Source organism: Otolemur garnettii, unplaced genomic scaffold (assembly GCF_000181295.1).
Source record: "Otolemur garnettii isolate 467f Iridium unplaced genomic scaffold, OtoGar3 scaffold00058, whole genome shotgun sequence".
In the NCBI taxonomy this organism is placed as follows: domain Eukaryota; kingdom Metazoa; phylum Chordata; class Mammalia; order Primates; family Galagidae; genus Otolemur; species Otolemur garnettii.
In genome coordinates, this window is record NW_003852453.1 from 1,335,541 (window position 1) to 1,355,070 (window position 19,530).

At 49.0% G+C, this 19,530-nt stretch overlaps 1 protein-coding gene across 1 annotated transcript in view; it reads right to left on the reverse strand.

The window, feature by feature from the left end:
• Positions 1-948: 948 nt before the first annotated feature.
• Positions 949-19,530, reverse strand: part of ABCC12 (ATP binding cassette subfamily C member 12) — a 55,502-nt gene continuing 36,920 nt past the window's right edge. The window contains exons 22-29 of the mRNA XM_023514777.1: positions 14,093-14,249; positions 8,840-8,929; positions 6,906-7,095; positions 6,295-6,454; positions 4,933-5,011; positions 3,851-3,964; positions 1,137-1,301; positions 949-1,035 (exon numbers count right to left, since the gene is read on the reverse strand). Of these exons, the coding sequence (XP_023370545.1) occupies positions 949-1,035; positions 1,137-1,301; positions 3,851-3,964; positions 4,933-5,011; positions 6,295-6,454; positions 6,906-7,095; positions 8,840-8,929; positions 14,093-14,249 (1,042 nt within the window). The remainder of the gene's footprint in view (positions 1,036-1,136; positions 1,302-3,850; positions 3,965-4,932; positions 5,012-6,294; positions 6,455-6,905; positions 7,096-8,839; positions 8,930-14,092; positions 14,250-19,530) is intronic.

A 19,530-nucleotide genomic window follows, 5' to 3' on the forward strand; every position in this document is an offset into this window, starting at 1 on the left:
ATCTCTGAGAGCTGGTGATGTGCCCCTCGGCAAATACTGTGTAAGAGGCCACCAGACTTTCTTGGTTTTTCTTCTCAAATGTCACCATGAATTAGCAGCACTCATTTCCGGGTCTACTGGGAATCCACCTTTACTGTATTCATCAGAGCAAACCTTGAGGTTGGAAAGAAAGCCTTTCGTCTGGGAAGTGACTGTGAAAGTTGATCAGCACGGAGTCAAGGGAGAGAGCGGGGAGGGCCCAAGAAGGTGGAATGTCTTCAGTGAAACGATTGAGAGGCAACATTTCGGGGTAGTTTAATTTCCTACTGCATTTTAATGACCAATAAAGAAGATACAAAAACGTTATTTATAAAGAAACCCCAGCATTTTGTTTTCTTGGCCTAACAGATCAATTGGAACATACAGTATGATTTTTAAAAAATGTTCTGGCCAAACACTGTAATGGATCTTTCATGCCCCCGAGCTGAGCAGTTATCACTCTCACACAGTCAGGATGCAGGAGAGGGGGCACTAAACGGGAAGAATGCACTGCTATTTCCCTTCTGATGACAGGCTAGGAAACCTTTACAAATTCTACCCTCGGGCATTTTCCCATTCTGTTTCCCTCCGTTTCTAACTGAAAGTTACAATGTGGCCATTCTCAGGCACTCAGGTGGCCTTGGTGGGGACACATGAGAGACCTTTGGGGTTTTAGAAGGTGAAGGGCAGTTTTTAATTCACAAGCTTCGTCTGCCACTGCTCACCACCCAGCACCAACCCCGAGCCTGCCAAGTAAGGTGGGGTTGCATAGGTGGGGACACAGCCCTGGCCCCAGCTTGGCCTGGACTCCATGGGAGGGAGGGGCTGGGGACCAGGGCTGCCCGATGAGATGACAGCCCCTCCTTGCAGACTCAGCCTGCTCAGCCCACACAGCCCCCTTCTTCCACACCAGCCGTGCTGCGGGGACCTCTACAATCCTGCTTCTGCTGCGAGGAGCATGGCAAACGCTGAATCCGGCTTCTCGGCAAGTACTTCAGGTTTGTCAAACTCAATCACCTGGAATCCAGAGAAGCAATGACATCATCAGGAAACACCCACCCAAGGTGAAGCCCAGACGCCCCTGCCTCTGGGGAGTGCAGCCAACAGCAGCTTCACACCTTCCCGTTCTCCATGACCAGGACTCGGTCGCAGTTGAGAACCGTGCTTAGGCGGTGGGCGATGGTCAGCACGGTGCAGCCCTTGAAGGCGTCCTTGATGGTGCTTTGAACAAGCGTGTCGGTCTTGGAGTCCATGGAGGCAGTGGCTTCATCCAGGAGAATGATCTGCCAAGGGAGCAATGTTGTGAAAGTCACACCAAGAAAAAGCTGCACCCAGAGGGAAGGTGATAGCCTTGGTCCTGCTTATTAAAAAAGGAGGCGGAGAGGAATGTAGCAGCCCATATAGCTTATGGCTAGGAGGAGTGAGAGTTATAAGAAATACCTGTATCGCTCAATAATGGAACACCTTGGTGAAAAGGGCATGGAGAGGGATTTAGTTCTAACAAGAAGCATGAGAGCCCAAGAGATGAGAGCACTGGTGAATTGGCAGTCTCTACACCTGTGGTGTTGAGAGGCACGAGATCAGCCTTATATTAGGCTGAAGGAGAAGGCAGTCGGGGGGGACTTGCATTCTATCACGGATGCGCTTATGCTGACTCTGTCTCCTCTCCTGCCTGCAGAACGCCAGCACGGCGTCTCTCTGCTGAAGATCACCAAGCTCTGCTAAAGACTAAGTAAGCTCTATCTTTCCAAGAAGACTGCTTTACTCTCTCTAAGACACACACCCTCTCTCTCCAGCTAAAGTAGGTAGACCTCAGGCACCTAAGAGAAACTGTTCCTGAGCAAGGTAGCTTAGAGGTCTGAGCCCAGAACCTACCTAAGCTGGGCCCAAGACCTAGTCAGTCCCAGGCCCTGACAGAGGAAGGGGAAGAAAAGCTGAAAATTAAGGAACTAAGCATTCATCGTGAGACGTTACATCATTTCCATCTTCCTCACAGGAATCTCCTGGGAAACAGCCGCGCGCGTGTGTGTGTGTGTGTGTGTGTGTGTGTTTTGCAGTTTTTGGCCAGGGCTGGGGTTTGAACCTGCCACCTCCGGCATATGGGGCCAGCGCCTTACTCCTTTGAGCCACAGGTGCCGCCCACGGCTGTATATTCTTCAGTCCACTTTTTAAGTGAGCTATTCTAACCCCACACGCACAGCTTGATCTCCTGTGCTGACATGCATTGCATGCGGCATATAACAGCACTTATATTTACTTCCTACTGCTGTTGTGACAAATCACCACAAACTTAGAGACTCAACAGCGTAAATTCATTATCTTACAGTTCAGGTCAGAAGTCCTAAAATCAAGGCATTGTCAGGGCAGCATTCCTTTTGGCTCTAGGGGATAAAATATTTCCGTGTCTTTTTCTGCAGGCCACTGCACTCCTTGGTCCGTGGCCCTTCTTGGCATCACATCTCCCCCTTTCTGAATCTTCCGCCTCTGTCTTATAAAAACCGTGTGACCACACTAGATTCACCCACATCCAAGGATAATCTCCCCATCTCAGGATCCTTAATTCAATCACACCTGCAAAGTCTCTTTTGCCGTAAGAGGTAATATATTCACAGATTCTGGTTTTCAGGAAGGATGTGCTCACCTGGCACCAGGTAGGGTGGGGGGAGCGGGTCATCTGCCTATCACAGAGCCAGTGCATGGGGAGGGTGGGGAGAGGATTGCCTGCCTATGATGGGGCCTGCACAGGGTGGGCAGGGAGAGGATTGCCTGCCTATCACAGAGCTGCTGCACGGGGTGGGTGGGAAGAGGGTCCCCTATCACTGGGCTGTTGGATGTCTGGCTCCGCCAAAGGTCACGTTGAAATCTGATTCCCAGCATAGGAGGCGTGGCCTGGGGGAGGTGCTTGAGTCATGGGGGTCGATCCCTCAGAAATAGCTGGGTACCCTGCTCCTAGTAATGAGCTCGCTGGCACTTCTTTAGTTCACCGGAGCCTGGCACCTCCTCCGCCCTCTCCTGCTCCTCCAGTGACACACCTGCTCCCCCTCCTCCTGCCAACTGGTCTGGAAGCTCCCTGAGGCCCTTACTGGAAGCAGAAGCTGGCGCGAAGCTTCCAGTACAGTCTGTAGAACCCTGACTCAAACCTCTTTTCCTTATAAATTGCCCAGACTCAGGTGTTCCCTCTATAGCAGCAGAAAATGAACTAAGGTGTAGCCCCTCACTCTGCTTGACCTTGGCCAAGCTCACTTTCCTGAGGCCACGGCCCCTCGTAGGTGAAGGGGGTTGTGCCTCAGCGGTGACAGGTGCCACAGTGGGACTCATCTGTCCTACATTAGCACGTCTGGAGAACACACACAGTGGCCTGCACCTTGGGTGATTTGGGGTTTCCACATCAGCAGTGATCCCTGCCTTACAGCAATCGGTGATTGAGGCTGGCTAAGTCACTAAGAAACACAGCTACAAAGTTCACATTTCACATAGCCTAGCTTCCGGCGGCCTCAAGCATCCTGGGTATGGTTTATCAATCGTTTGGGGACAAAAGGAAAAAGTTGAGAGGCAGATTTTTCCAACTCAAGCCACTTAGGAGAGCAAAGAGGAAGCAGAACTGAGACCTCCCAGGGGAGCCCTGGGGAGGCAGGTACTGGTCTGAAAATGGCTGTTATTTTTCAATTTTTACCCCTCACAACTTTGTCTTAAGAAAAAGTGATAGGTTTTTAAATGTCTCAATTGCTCCCTTTGCTGTAAGACAAAATGCCTGGCTCTACCTCCCGGATTGAGCGGCGCTGCAGGAAATATCCAAAATTCGACCAATCCATTTTCCGTGCTGTTTTCTTACTTTTGAATTACGGAGAAGCGCTCGGGCCATACAAAGCAGCTGGCGTTCCCCTACTGAGAAGTTTTCTCCATTTGCCATGACTTCTGCCTGTAATTTTTCTGGGAGCTTCATTATCTATAAAACACAGAAAATGCCACATTTACGCTGATGATCTATAAAATTGTCCTCCGTCATCTGTATTGATTGCCCCGTTCTCTTGCATTCATCAGCTGGCTTTATTTTACTGTGGAAAAGAAAGCGTGAAACAACAATCATTTCAACATCGCAAACAGGCATCGGGGAGAGACCAGGGAGTAGGCGGACGTTAATAATTTAAAATCACAGTGTGACTCATAGAACCTTGCAGACAGCTCACCAAACAAGCACAAACAGTGCACATGAAGTCCCCGAGAACACACAGGCAAGTGGAAATGACTCTCAGTCTCGCCATTACCACAGACAAACTAGGCATGGGATGGGAGAGTTTTCTAGTCACTGAGGAAGGGTCTGAATTAGGCAGCATGCCCGCCGCGTCCACGTGGCTTTGGGACATTCTCACTTTCTTCCCATGTCCTGGAAAAGCACACCCTGGACTACAGCAGTGGCCACACTCACCTGCTGACCCCACAGCTCCATGGGAGAGGATCCCCCTCACAGATGGGTCAGTCCCTTTAAACCAGACACATCTGCCATTCCCAGAACACTCCACACCCTCATCCTTCTGAGGCTCACTCTGTCTGACAGGTGCACTAGCACAGGAGGAGGGCGTCCACCTGCAGGATCAGGTGAGCTTGGGTTTGAGTCTCCACTCTGCTGCTCACTAGCTGGACATGTTACTTCCTTTAGCTTTCATTTCAGTGTCTTTAAAATTAGGGGTGAAAGCACCAGTCTCAGAAGGAGCTGTGTGTAGAGGACTTGAGAGGATTGTAGCACAGGCCTACTGTTGCTTCCAACAATAAAGACTGACTAAGGATTGTGTTCCACTGATTCACACGGTGCCCACAGATAAAGCTGGCCGAGTGCTGGCCCAGGGGCTCATCAGATTTGGACCCAGGGCAGTGCTGCTGGCAAACGTGCTGGTCCTGAGCAGCCCAGAGACCCACCGTGTCTTTCATGAACGTCCTCTCCAGAACCTGCCACAGCATCTCGTCGGTGTGACTTTCAAAGGGATCCAGGTTGTACCTGCAATGAAGAGGAGGAGAAGGAGATGCATTGCCAAGGACAGGTGGATGGACAGGGCGGATTCTCTTAGCAAGCGGGGGGTGGGGGGGTGGGGGGAAGCAGACATGCTGCCCCTGCCCTCTGGGAGCTGTGCTCAGTCCCAATGGTGGTCTGTAAAATACGGACCTCAGGCTGCGAGCCCAAGGACCCCCAGCTCTGTGTTGGAGCAGAGACCCCTGAGGCAGGCAGAGAGTGTGAAGCTGAGCCAAGAGGCAGCTCTGAGCCGGGCACTGAGACTGACTGGGGGCCCTCAGTAGTCTGCACAGCAGGGTGAATTTGAAGTGACACAAATTCCTGGCAGTGGGAAAGGGACAGTTCGTGGCTCAGTCTGGCTCTCCATTCCCTCGGCCTTCATGGGCAGAGGTGTGCCTGCAGCTCCCAGCACCTTGCAGAGACAGGGCAGAGCACCTCGGGGCAGGTGAGGCTGACAATTTAAGAGGCAAAATGTCTTTTTCATCCAAAGAACTCTAAATACAGATCAACTTGAAATATGGTGAATACAGTCCCCCTGCTTCATCCATACACCACAGGACAATGTCCCTGTCCTTACAGGACAGCGCTGCACCTCACTCCTGGGGACACTGTGGCTTCCCCTTATGCCTTGACACAGACCTGGAGCCCCAGGGAGGCTGGACCTCCTGCCCCTTGCACTTGCAACAGCTTCCGTTCATTCCATGGTGGAAACAAATTAAGGCATTTCCCCAGGAACAGCTATGGACCTACGGTAACCACTCTTTTTTGTGCAAACTGCAGCACTTTTCAGAGTGGTCATTGTTAAACTTGTTGGACACTGGGACACAGACACAGCTGAGGGCTGTCCAGGGCTACTGGACACCTGCTCGGTCTATGTTGTGTGTATCTTTGTTGTTCATTAATAATGTGTTTATTATTCATACATACACTGTAAGTTGACCACCCAAGGGACAGTAATAAACTGTGAACCTACAGAAGTAGGCAAAATAAGGAACTAGGCCTCCTACACTGATATCTACATGTCTGGTGTATGAAAAGCAGGTCAACTTAAGGAGGTAGTCAGTATAGGCAGGTGGCCAGCTGTGGAGGTCCTGCTGTACCAGTAATCCCCAGCTCCTCCCCAGGCTCAGCTCAGAAGGCGGCACCAGCTGCCTGTGAGCACCCTGGGAAGCTGCTGCCCTCAGAAAGAATGGCCTAGGGACATCGGGGTTCTCAGTCAGTCTGATTTCACTTTCCAAAAATAGGAATGCACAATGATCAAAAACAGCTACCTTACTGTACCTACAAACAGGACGGGATCCTGGGGGATCACAGTCAGCTTGGTTCTGAGGTCTTCCAGAGCCACGGTGCAGATGTCCACCCCATCGATGAAGATGGTGCCGCTGGCAGGCTCCGCCAGACGGAACAAGGCCATTCCCAACGACGACTTTCCTGGAAATGACAAAAGCAAGAAAAACAAGTCAAACATTGTTTTGTGCTTCCATGATAGCCAAGCATGTAATTAAGGGAAATTTTAATGTGATGCATATGGCCCTTTGCACACGACATGAGGCGGAAATTCCTCCCTGGGGTAGGGGTAAGAGGATGGGCTGCCTTAGTGCAATTAACCTGCCCATCCCCGCGGCGCCCTTAGCACATAAGTTGTCCTCTGGGCCTTGTTTCACCAGAGTGATTCTCATTTAATTAATTCAAAAACCGAGGTGTGTTTGCTCCATCTCTGTACACGCAATCAACCTGAAGTCCTAATTTATGGTAGAGCAGTTAGGGAAGACAGCAGTCAATCTGACACACAGACACATCACACTCTGGTATGGCTCAACCAGCACGTCCAGGGGAAATTCAAAGAAAACCCAAAAGAGACAAAAACAGAGCCTGTCCTCACCAGAACCAGTCCTCCCAACAATCCCTACTGTCTGCCCACTTTGTATGTCCAGGTTCAGCCCCTCGAGGACGAGGGGGGTGTTGTCTCTGTATCTCATCTGATAGTCTCTGAAGGTTATCTCCCCACGGCTGGGCCAGTCCTGGGGACAGGTGCCCTCTTTGAGGGGATGACTGCTTTCAGGAACACAGGTCTGAAAAAGAGAATAATCAATAATAGGTAAATAGCTGTTCACTCATTCATTCATTCACATGGCTTTAGGTATTGATGTTCATGGTGGTGAACCAGCCCAGTAAGGACCCTGCATGCAAAGAACTCACATTCCAGTGGGTATATCAGATAATAAACAAGAACAAAATCAGAACTAAGGACAATGAAACCTAGCCCTGTCATTTGTGTGGTGGGCAGGGGAAGAGGCATCTATGAGGACGTGACCAGCCAAGACCCGAAATGCTGGGATTCTGGTCCACAGCCTTCTAGGAAGGCTGACAGTAAGGGCACCGGCCCTGAGGACAGAACATGGTTGGACAATTGAAGAAATAGGAAGAAAAGTCATGTGGCTGGAGCTTAGTGAATAGAGGGACATGACTTAGAGGAATAAGCAAGGAACAGCAGTGTGGCCTTCAAGCCGTGTGGCAGATCCAGACAGAGCCTTGAGACTTGCAGGATTTAACCTGATAGAATTTCAGCATCCACAAGCACCATCAAGGTGCTAGACGTAGAAAGAGGACAAGAATGTGGGAGGTCAAGTTCAGAGGTCTCTTGAGAGTTACAAGGAAAAGACATTTAAGTTCCTAAGAGTCCACGACATGCAAAGTCTGTTAAGGAACAGAGCAACTTGGCATCAGTGTAAGGCTTGACCCCTTCTCCAAAGTTATAAAGTCTCAATTAACTAGAACTAGGGATCCAGTGTGCCCCGTCAGTGTGGCTTAGGTGAGAGAATAACAGTATTCTTAGAGAGTGAGTGTTTTTAACCCCTACAAGATTTAGAATTAAGAATAAAGATATTTAAGAGAAGAAAAACTAACAGTAATATTTTTAGTTTAAAAAAATCTGCATACTTGATATTTCAAGTATTCACAATATTAATAGAATCTGGGCTGGGGATTATAATTTGCACTGTGTAATTTAAAAATTGCTTTAAACATGATTTTAAGTTAAAAGCCTACTGATTATATATGGCATGGGAGCTGTCGTGAGAACGTAAAGCTCAATGTATTTATGAGTTTAATTTATTAGATTTATACAAACTCAGTAAGGTTTGTTTGTTAAATCAGATCATTGTGGCACTTAAAAAGGAAATTGAATATATTAAATTTTAAAATGCAGTTTAAAATGTTTAAGAGTATTTAAGTTTGTATACAGAGCCAAACACTGTTCAAAAGCCCTTAAAAGTCTAAAATTGGCTAGACTTCTGTTCAAAAAATAGCAAGATTTATAAGTTGAATATAAAAGTTTTTAGGCTTTTTTTTATTTACAATTTTAATCAATGAAATATTAATGTTTAGAATCTAAAGAAAACCACTGAATTGTCTTTTTCTATGTGTGGAAGTTGCCTTTAAGGAAAAAAAAATTTTTTAAGTGAAACTCCCATTTAAACATCAAGGATTTTAAATTGTATTATAAATACAGGTTTTAAGAAAAGGAGTGACTGGTGAGATTTCAGCTTTTAAAAACATCTCTTCTGGACAACTGCAACAAAAATAATAGCTGGGTGTTGTGGTGGGTGCCTGTAGTCCCAGCTACTTGGAAGGGTGAGGCAAGAGAATCACTTAAGCCCAAGAGTTTGAGGTTGCTGTGAGCTGTGATGGTTCAGCACTCTACAGAGGGAGACATAGAAAGAAAAAAAATCTCTTCTGCAACTAAAAAGAGCAAATATTTGCCTACGTCCTGGCAGTGTTAACTTGTCCCTCCTCTTTGACGCACTCCTTTCTTACCAAAATATACTCCCTCAGCAGCTCCACGGAGGTCAACTTGGCTTGGGTCTCCGCCCCTGTCCGAATGCACACCTGGAGCAGCCCGCTGAGCTGTGGGAGGGACACAGTGGCAGCAGTGAGAGCCCGGCCTCCTGCGGGGTCTGAGAGCTGCTGCCCAACCAGGGCACGCCCCTGGGAGCCCCCTCCCTGCCTCGAAGCACCACACAGGCAGGAGGCCCAGGCCCAGCCAAGCACCCAGAAGCAAAGATATTTCTGTTGAGCTGTTTTGCCTTTAAACACTTCCTTTGTATTTAGAAACAAATGGTAATTACATTTTTCCCTGGCACTCCAGATGGTAAGAATCATCCCCCCACAGCACCACTTGTCACACGCCTCTTTGAGCAGTGGGAATTCCCCATACCTCCCTGCCAAGAGCCACAGAAAGACTGGGCATCAGCCCCTTGCTGCCACCTGGCGGGGCCCGCATCTCAGCCACTTCCCCACCACAGCCAAGAAGCAAATAAAAACCCTGTCACCATCAGAGACCAGAAAGCCGGCAAGCCTGTGAGCTCGTAGAAGTAAGAACGTCCAGGCTCAGGTGGGGTGTGTGGCAGGCTAAAGTCGCCCCACCTCAGGCTGGATCCCCAGAAACCAACCCTGAGTGTGGACTGCTAGTATGTGAGGGCAGTTTGAAGGGTGTGCCCCGCCCTCAAAAGATATGTCCAATCCAGTCCCTGGAGCCTGGGAATATTATCTCATTGGGGGAAAGTATCTTTGCAAGTTTAATTACAGGTCTTGAGATCATCCTGGAATACCTGGTGGGCCCCAAGTACAACAACAAGGGTCCTCAGAAGAGGCCAAGGAGAAGGAGACAGAGGAGGAGGAACGTGAAGGCCGCGACAGTGTCAGAAGGACACAGCTGCGGGATAAGAAATGCCGATGAAAACCAACCACAGACACCAGCGGCCAGGAAAGAGGAGGACGGTTTACCTGGAGGCTTCAGAGGGGCCGTGGCCCTGCCAGCACCTTGGCTTTGGAGTCCTGACCTCCAGAACTGTGAGAGAATGACTTTCTCTCATTTTAAGCCACCAGATGATGAACCCAGAAAGTACCAGCAGGGATGAGAGAAGCAAGGCAGGGAGGAGAAGGCAGCCAGCTGCAGCTGCGTTCCTGAGAGGCTGTGCTGTGGACAGCTGAGCTCAGTCCCCTGGGGAGCTCTGGGAGGCTGCCTGGAGTGCACCCTGGAGTTGTCCCATGCCAAGGTAGATGGGGTACACACGACTCCCCTCCATCATGACGGAGGCTGCTTCTGAGTGTGGAGATCCCTGAGCCTCTAGCCTGCCCTGGGCTTGGACTGGCCCAAGGGGGCCAACTGATCTGCCCGGAAAAGGGGGGAGGGTCAATCACAGTATCGGTCACCAAGTGGGCTAGAGGCAGGACCAGTCCCTGTTTAGTAGGGAACATCATTCACTGAGTAGCGGTGATGGACCAGGTGCTGGTTGAGATGCTGGCTCCCAGAGCCCAAGGTTGTGTACAAGGCCCTGCACGTGTGAGCCTTGCCTTCTAGGGTACTGATGGGATAAATGACAAGAGTGTCGGTAAAGTGGAGTGATGTGGAACAGGGGCTGGGGAGTCACCTTGGCAGGGTGGTTCAGGAAGATTGTATGAGCAGAGGCGTTTATGACAAGTCCCTCGGGCAAACCTCAGGTAAGAAAGTTCTGGTAAGAAGCAGGTGGCTTTAACAGAAAGGACGCAGTGAGGCTGAACAGGTGAATGAGAGCCACCCCCACTGCTGGTGCGCCCCTCAGCTGGCCTCCACTACGGCCTTCCCTCCCGTCTCAGAGCGACGGCTGCGAGCCGGGGTGCTGATGCTCCCAGGGACATTTAGCCTAGACACGTTCTCAGTCGTCAAAATCATGGTGTTTGGGGGAAGGAAAGTGATACTGGCACCTCATGGGTAGAGGCTGGGTCTGCTGCTCAACAGCCTACAATGACAGGCCCGCAGTGCACAGCCCTGAGGATGAGAAGCCCCTTCCTTCCCAGAGCACGGGCAGTACAGCTGCCTCGACTCACACACACACCGTGGGTCCTGCCCCGCACACCCTGACCTCATTTCTGCTGCCTTCCAGCCCCACCAGGCCCACCACTCCCCAGCCTCCCCCTCCCCCTCTGCCCAAAGCCCTCTTTCTTATAGTCTCCCAGGCTAGTTCTTTATCATTCAGGTCTCAGCTCAGAAGTCCCGTCCCGGCCTGGACTATGGGGTGTCAAGTCGCTTCTTCGGCAGACAGTCACTTCAGAACACTAACTGCTTTGTGCAGCCTTCTCTCCACATGTCCCCACCATTCACTCCAGCGGCCAGTTAGAAGGGAAGCTCCAGGAGGGCAGGGACCCTGCAGACTGTTCACAGCTGCATCTCAGGACAGTGGACGAGCATTCTGTTACTGTAGGAGGACTGGCTCCCACAGGCTGGGGAGGCCCTCCCAGGGCTGGGGTCCGCACACCAGGGCAGTACGGGGCCAGCAGGTGCCTGCCCCTCACCAGAGTGCCGTCCCCACGCTGTGGGGCTTCATGCCAATTGCTCATCCATCCAGGCGGGGAGTCTCCTCTGGTCTCCAGGGAAGCTCTGTCATTTTGATTCTGTGCTCTCCAAAGGGGGTTATGCTCAATAAAACCACAAAGCCAGCTGGATAGCAGCGTTCCTGTGGATCTCAACGTGCAAATTCTCCTCCAGCCTTACAGGAGTGTTTGAAAACAATCTCAGGGACAGGGGATGACGCCTTCCCAAAGCATGACCTCAGTTGGGGAAAGCTGTTTTGTTTGGAACAATCAAGGGGGACTGTTCAACATCATCTGTTGGATATTTTACTAGACAGCAAATTAAAATATCCATCAATAAGGGGAACTGGCTACCCCAGGAAAATTCATTTTTTTCCCACTCGAGTACTGAGAATGTATTTTTACCCCTTTGCCTTCCCAAAATACCAGTAAAGTGATATCAGAGAAGTTTCAAGAAGGAATAGACCTTTAACAGGGGGCTGGAGAGAGGCCCCATTAACGAGAGGGGGACGGAAGAGGACAGGGGACTTCTGATGAAAGGGAAGCAGAATGTGCTGCAGGGGCTTCAGGGCCTTCTGTCCAGCAGAACCCAGACAGGCTCCGGGTGTGGGAAGGGGGTCCACAAAGAGGCTGGCTGATCCGTGGCCTGTGTGTACACAGCTACTCAGGACAGATGAAGGTGCCAGCAACCCTTCCCCCTCCCACCCTGAGGGAGCTGGACACCGTGCCCCAGGTATGGGCGTGTGCACACACGCACACACAGACACACAGGCACGATTTCCTCTAAAGAAACTGTGAATTAACTGTGCGGGCACAAATGAGGCTCCCAAAATAGTGCCCTAGATAAAGACCCCTTTAAATCTAGGATTTGGGTCCCTGAAGGCCAGCTGCTGGCTGGCTGCTGTCCCGGCTGCTGTCCTAAAGTGGAGCCGGCCTCACCACCCACCGCATATAGTTGTTAAAATTCCCATCTGGAGGGATCCAGCGAGGCATCTACAAAGAGGAAACCCTGAAGATCCAGCCCAGTCCCTTACACACAAGTGGATCAAGAGTAGGGTGACCAGACGTCCCGCTTTGAACAATTTGTCCCTTGTCCTGCAGTGTTTTTAAAAAGTTCTGATTTTTGGAAAGAATGCACAAACGGGCGGGAGAACAGGAAGGGAATATACGGTTTTCGGCTGCCATGTGGCTATTTTGCCAGAATATGAGTTTTATATTATTTTTGTTAATTTTATAATGTTAAACTGTAATAATAACAAATAGTTGTTGAGAAGTGATTATGGAGAACTGCTTATCAAAGCTTGCATTGTTGTCAGGCCCTGCCCTGCCCTGTCCCATCCCCGCCCCGCCCCACCCCCCAGCCATGTTGTCCCGCTTTACAAATGTTAAAATCTGGTCACCCTAATCAAGAGACAGATAAAACCAGTGGAATAAGAGAACAAGAGAATGAAAAATGAGAAGAAAAGCTGACTCTGGGGAGGGGGGTGGGAAGTTATCAGACAAGGAGGAGTTTAAGAGGGAAAAAAAACCTCCAACTCCAATTAATATCCTCAGAGAGACTCAAAGAGTATTGTATCCATGTACAAGCAACTTGCCCAAAAGCTCAGAAAACAAGAGCTTATGAAATTAAACTATATGAAAATGGAAAAGAATGGCTGAATGTCAAAGCTAAGGAAAATTCCCAGAATAAAGAGTCAACTACGGAAGATGGAAACTTCGAGATAAAAGAAAAACATAGGGAATTGATGTAAGAAACCCAAAAATCAACCAATGTGAGTCACACAGAGAAAAAACAGACAAGGAGGAATTGTCAAAATAAAAGAGAAAAAAGAAGAAAATTTTCCAAGCTAGAAAGAGAGTTGCCTTCAATCTGAAGAACCCACAGCTCTGAACAGACTATATGGAAAAAAAACAAAACATTCAAATCCATTGCCCTAGAGTTCCGGGCCACCAAGGATAAGGGTTACATTTGAAAAGTTTCCAAAGAGGAGAATGAGGCATTCATCAAGCAACAAGATTTAAACAGGCATGAGCCCCACATGGCATGGATTCAAATCCCGGCTCTCACACTTGGCAGGTGTCAAGTCCTTCTGGGCCTCAGTCTCCTCATCTGCAAAATGGGGGCTGCAACAGAGCCATAGTGCCACAGGGGAGTAAATGAATTAACTGGGTAATTAATTCAGCCCCTGAAGCCAAGCACAGTCAGTGCCATGTGCTCATCTTTGTTGTTTTTCAAAAGAACAACAAAGAAACAGCCAAGAGGGGCGGCACAGTCTCTGTCTGCGGGACGAGGAGCTAGCCTCCCAGCATTGACCGCACTTCTCCCACCGAGCCGCGGCTGTGTGACTGTGAGCTGGGATGAGACGTGCCCCCCTCTGGTAGCCAAAACCAGTCATCCCAGTCCACTCAAACCACCAATCAGTCCTGCAATGCCTAAATTTATGCAGCAAGAGAAAGTTCAGGGCACTCGTTCCGTAGCTCCTGCCTCCTCCCCACTGTAGAGTCCGAGGCTGCTGGTCCCTGTTGTGCTACTGTGAGGGAGGCCGCCACCAGGGAGGGCAGACTGTGCCCGGTGCCCACACAACCGCCTCACCTTTGAATGGTGTGCACTCTCAACGTTTAAACCCATTTGAGTTGGGTTTTTGTAATCCTTCCACGCTCCCTGATGTATCCCACGCCACAGCCTCCAAGCCAAGCCCAACTTTGCACAGCAGTTACCTGAATCATGTACGACAGTGACAAGCCTTTGGATGAGGCACTGATGGAGGGGAAACTCAGGGTCACCAGCAAGGCCACGATGAAGGTGACGACATTCATGAGGACGTCCATCCGCAGGGCGAACCACCTGAGAGCACAGTTAAAGTAGAGGAGGTGGCTGGAGTTCTCGTCATTCAGCATCTTAAACCTAAAATCAAGAAAATTAGACACAGTAGGAGATGCGGCTGTGCTTCCACGGGGCTTCTGCTGAAATAAGGCAACAGGATTTCTAGTCCAGGTGAACGTCCTCTCACGCAGTGGACGGGCACAGAGGGGCACATGTGTCTGTGCTGTTTAAATCTGCCTCTGCCACCATGGACATCTTCAACTGGCACATATTCTGAGAAACCCCAGGTGCCAGTGGCGTCTGGTGCTAAGTGGGCTCTTCCTTTCCCAGAACTGGCAACTGGGGCCGCCGCTGAGGAGAGAGGTGCTGAGCACCCTAACTGCCCAGGGCTCCGGTCTCGTGCCAGCCACCCTCAGAGGCCTCCCTTGATCTCTAAGAAGGGAGGGAGGAGGTGTAGTGTGGAGGGGGCACGTTCTGGGGCTACAGAGGAGGGAAGGAGGGGGCCTGACTGGCTCCCCACCCCGCATCAGAGGTAGAAGGGTTAAGATAATTGCTGGCAAAGCTGGGAGTCTCCACACGGAAGGGAGGGGCACAGTGCAGGGGGACAGAGGGACAACGCCCAGGAGATGGCGAGCTCCCTGGGAATGAGAGTGCAGAGGGAGGCGGCATTTGGGGCTAGTCTTGATTCTGTGACCTTACTCAGTGTCTAGCAGAGAGGCCACCACGGCAGAAGAATGCAGACAGAGGGCTGCCTGGCAGGACCCACGAGCAGACCCAGGGATCTTCCTCATGCAGCAATGCCCAGCAGAGCTGCTGTGGGTCTGGTCCCATCAGGGTCCTCACCCTGCCATCCCCCATCTGCACAGTGAGCTGGACTGGCTGGAATGGGCCACAGAAAGGAGACGGTGAACCCACAGGTGGCAGCTGGCTGAGGATGTGTCCCCCCCCCTCCTGGATCCCCTGCACGGACATAGGGAACAGGACTAAGAGAAAGACAGGTGTGTAAGAGAAAAGACCGCCTGCTCCCCCACTGCTAGCCTGCCCCACCCAGCACAGTGCACGCACACACACACACCATACACAAACACACACCACACATATACACCATACACAAACATACACACCACACACGTACACCATACACACACCACACACACACACCATACACAAACACACACACCACACACGTACACCATACACAAACACACATACCACACACATACACCATACACAAACACACACACCTCACACATACACTACACACACACCACACACGCACACCATACACAAACACACACACCACACACATACACCATACACAAACACACACACCTCACCTCACACATACACTATACACACACCACACACGCACACCATACACAAACACGCACACCACACACTCACACACCATACACAAACACACACACCACACATGTACACCATACACACACCACACACACACACCATACACACACCACACACACACACCATACACACACTGCACACACACACACCACACACACACACACCATACACAAACCCACACACGTACACCATACACACACCACACATGCACACCATACACAAACACACACACCACACACTATACACAAACACACACACCACACATGTACACCATACACACACTGCACACACACACACCACACATGTACACCATACACACACACCACACACACACACCATACACAAACACACACATCACACATGTACACACATACACAAACACATAGAACATAGACAACACACACCACATACACAAACACACACAGCACACACTACATACACACACACCACACATACAGCACACATACCACACCCACCACACACATGTACACACACACAACACACAACATACACACCCACCACAAACACCCACCACACACACACCCAATACACACACCAAGCACACACCCGACATACACATGCACACCACACATACATATATATACCCACACACCATACACATACCACACAGACACCACACATACACACACACCACACACGCCCTTGCCACACCAAGCCTCTAAGGCAGTGATTTTCAAGACACACTGGTGTGCCATGAGAGGATCTTAGGTGTGCCAAGAAAAGGTTTTTTACTTTAATTTTTATTAAATCAAAACTGTATACAATTATGGGGTACAATATGATGACTTATTATACAATAGGAAATATTTAAATCAAACTGATTAACATAACCATCACCTCACTCACTTATTTTTCGTGGTAAGACATTTATAATATACTCTTAGTTGTTTTGAAATATATCTTGCATTGTGTACCTTAGGTGAGACCTCACCAAATGCCATCCCCCCACCACCCTCCCTTCTCCCACTCCACCCCTCCTTCCTTCCAGATGATATTTCTGTTTTATAATGGTATGAACGTGTGATTATATATTGGTTTCATAATAGTATTGAGTACATTAGACACTTTTTTCCATTCTTGAGATACTTTACTAAGATGTTCCAGCTCCATCTAGGTAAACATAAAAGATATGAAGTCTCCATCTTTTTATGGCTGCATAGTATTCCATGGTGTACATATGCCACAGTTTGTTAATCCACTCATGGGTTGATGGGCATTTCAGCCGCTTCCATGACTTAGCTATTGTGAATTGGGCTGCAATAAACATTCTGGTGCAAATATCTTTGTTGTAAAATGCTTTTTTGTTCATCTTGGTAAATACCTAGTAATGGAACTGTAGGATCAAACAGTGGGTCAACTTTCAGTTCCTTGAGAATTCTCCATCCTTCTTTCCAAAAGGGCTGTATTAGTTTGCGTTCCCACCAGCAGTGTAGAAGTGTTCCCTTCTCTCCACATCCATGCCAACATCTGCAGTTTTGGGATTTTGTGGTGTGGGCTAATCTTACTGGAGTTAGGTGATACCTCAGCATGGGTTTGATTTGCGTTTCTCTGATGATTAAAGATGATGAGCATTTTTTCATTGTTTGCTGGCCATTCACCTGTCATCTTCAGAGAAGTTTCTGTTCAACTCTCTTGCCCACAAAGAAATGGGGTCTTTGTTCTTTTCTTATTAATTGGAGTTCAGTTATCAAACCTTTGTCAGAATCATAAACTGGAAAAATCTCCTTTGTAGTGCCAACAAAATTTTTAAAGGTCATTAATTAAATTATTTTCAAAAGAAGTTTAAAGCACAGTAAGCATCTTCTTCTCACTCTTTTTTTAATCAACATAATTGAAGTGTGCTACAGAAGTTTCACTATAGGTTCAAGTGTGAGTTTAAAATTGGAAAACCCTGCTGTGAGGGGGACACAGAGCTGCGACTCGAACATACTGAATACTGAAATTTTAACCAGACTGAACCATTAGCCCAAAGAGAAGAGGCATCAGGTTCATTGCCATTAGGGGACTTCATCAGAACTGGCAGAAATTAGTGGGAAAAAAATGAAAACCCTTCGATGTTTAACCTCCTGAGAAGTTACCATCCACTGGCACAGCTGTGAATGTCCAGCAAGGATTCTGCCTGGAAGCCCCTCTGACCAGCCGGCCTGAGTTCGGCCTCCAGGTCACCTCCCATCCCCAGAGCCTGCTTCCATCACGTAGCTACGCAGCCCACAAATTCAGGCGACAGCATAAGTGGCTTAGCAGCCATCCCTTCTTATCTGTGCGGTTGGTTAGATTGTGCAGAAACAAAATCACTAGCTGACAATAAATTGGAATTTGACCTCGAATCTTTTCTCTTTAATGCTGTAGCAATTTTTGTCTGGTGGCAAAAACAATGCACATCGAGAAGCCCAATAATTTCTGGAAAGAAATTATTAAAAGAGGAGAAACCCCATCCACACTGCTCGGCCCTCCATAGGATTCTCTTGGAAATCTTGGAGGAGGATCTGCGGGAAGACAGAAGCTCGGGCTTATTTTATTCGTCCTGGGTGAGTGGATGAAGCCCCCATGACCAGGACGCTGGAAGGGTCGACAGCTTCCCTGCAGTGAGGTGAGGCCCTGGACTGAAATCTGTACAACAAACAGCAGAGATGCTTTGCTACGCTGAACCACAGAAGTCTCCCTCAGGTCCTCATCCTGCCCTCTCCCCTTGTCTTCCGGCTGGACCCAGAGGCTCCTGAGGAAGACACCAAGGTCTTTGGGATGGGAAAGCCCCAGATGAAAAGAGTCCCCGCCTGAGTGCAGAGCAGGACCCCTCCCCCATCCCCCAGGGACCCTCACTAACTCGTGACTTCAGGACAAACAGACATTTACTGTGGGAAGTCTCTAAGATTCAGAATCGTCTGTTACTGCCATGAGCGTCCTGTGCTTGATACATTTTGCACTGAACTTGAGAAGTTTGAAGGTGGAAGCTTCCAGAGAAATTTCCTAATCTAGTCACCGCATTTTAAAAAGAAGGAAACGCTAAGTGAAGTGGAATGTGGCCTTTAAAAATTATTTCCACAAAGAACAAGAAATGACATGAAAAAATGTTTATTTTAAATGTTAAGCTAATTTTTTTTTTTTTTTTTTGCAGTTTTTGGCTGGGGCTGGGTTTGAACCCGCCACCTTCAGCATATGAGGCCGGCACCCCACTCCTTGAGCCACAGGCACCACCCCTTGTTAAGCTAATTTTTTAAAAATGATTATAAACACATAAGAATAAGAAGACACCATGAGAAGACAAAAAGAAAAGATTGGAAGGACATACAGCAGCAGTGTGCCCAGAAATACAGATACATTTTAAGAAAGGTAAAAACTGAATTAAAATTGTAATACTCAAGTAACCCTCCGCTTCTGCAAGTACGAGAGATTACATGATACAACACACAAAACAACAAATGTTACCAGTGTACACTGAGTATTACAATTTTAATACAGTTTTTTTTTACCTTTCTTAAAATGTATGTGCATTTTTAGGGGACCCTCCATCTATGAAAATATTAATGGGATCTGGGTTTGGGGCCTGTGGGTGATTTTTCTTCCTCCTCCTCCTCTTTTTTCTTTATGTTGCCCTGTTTTCCTGAACTGATTTTTACTTTAAAAGTAAAAATACAACACATAAAACATACAGAGGCACAGACTGAGGCTACCACTGAAGGAGCTCTGCCCCTCACACCTTTGGGGCCTCAGACGCGGAAGGAGGCCAAGTGCAGGAGGCATCAGCAATTCGTCCACCCACGGTGGTCCCAGAAGCCAGGAGCTCCCTTCTCAGAGGCAGAGAAGACGTGTGCCCCCTGCCCTCTGTGCAGGGCCAGGCAGGGAGCGTGGGTCCTGGGCATCACAGACCCACGTGCTGACCAGCACAGGCCCTGGGCATCACAGACCCACGTGCTGACCAGCACAGGCCCTGGGCATCACAGACCCA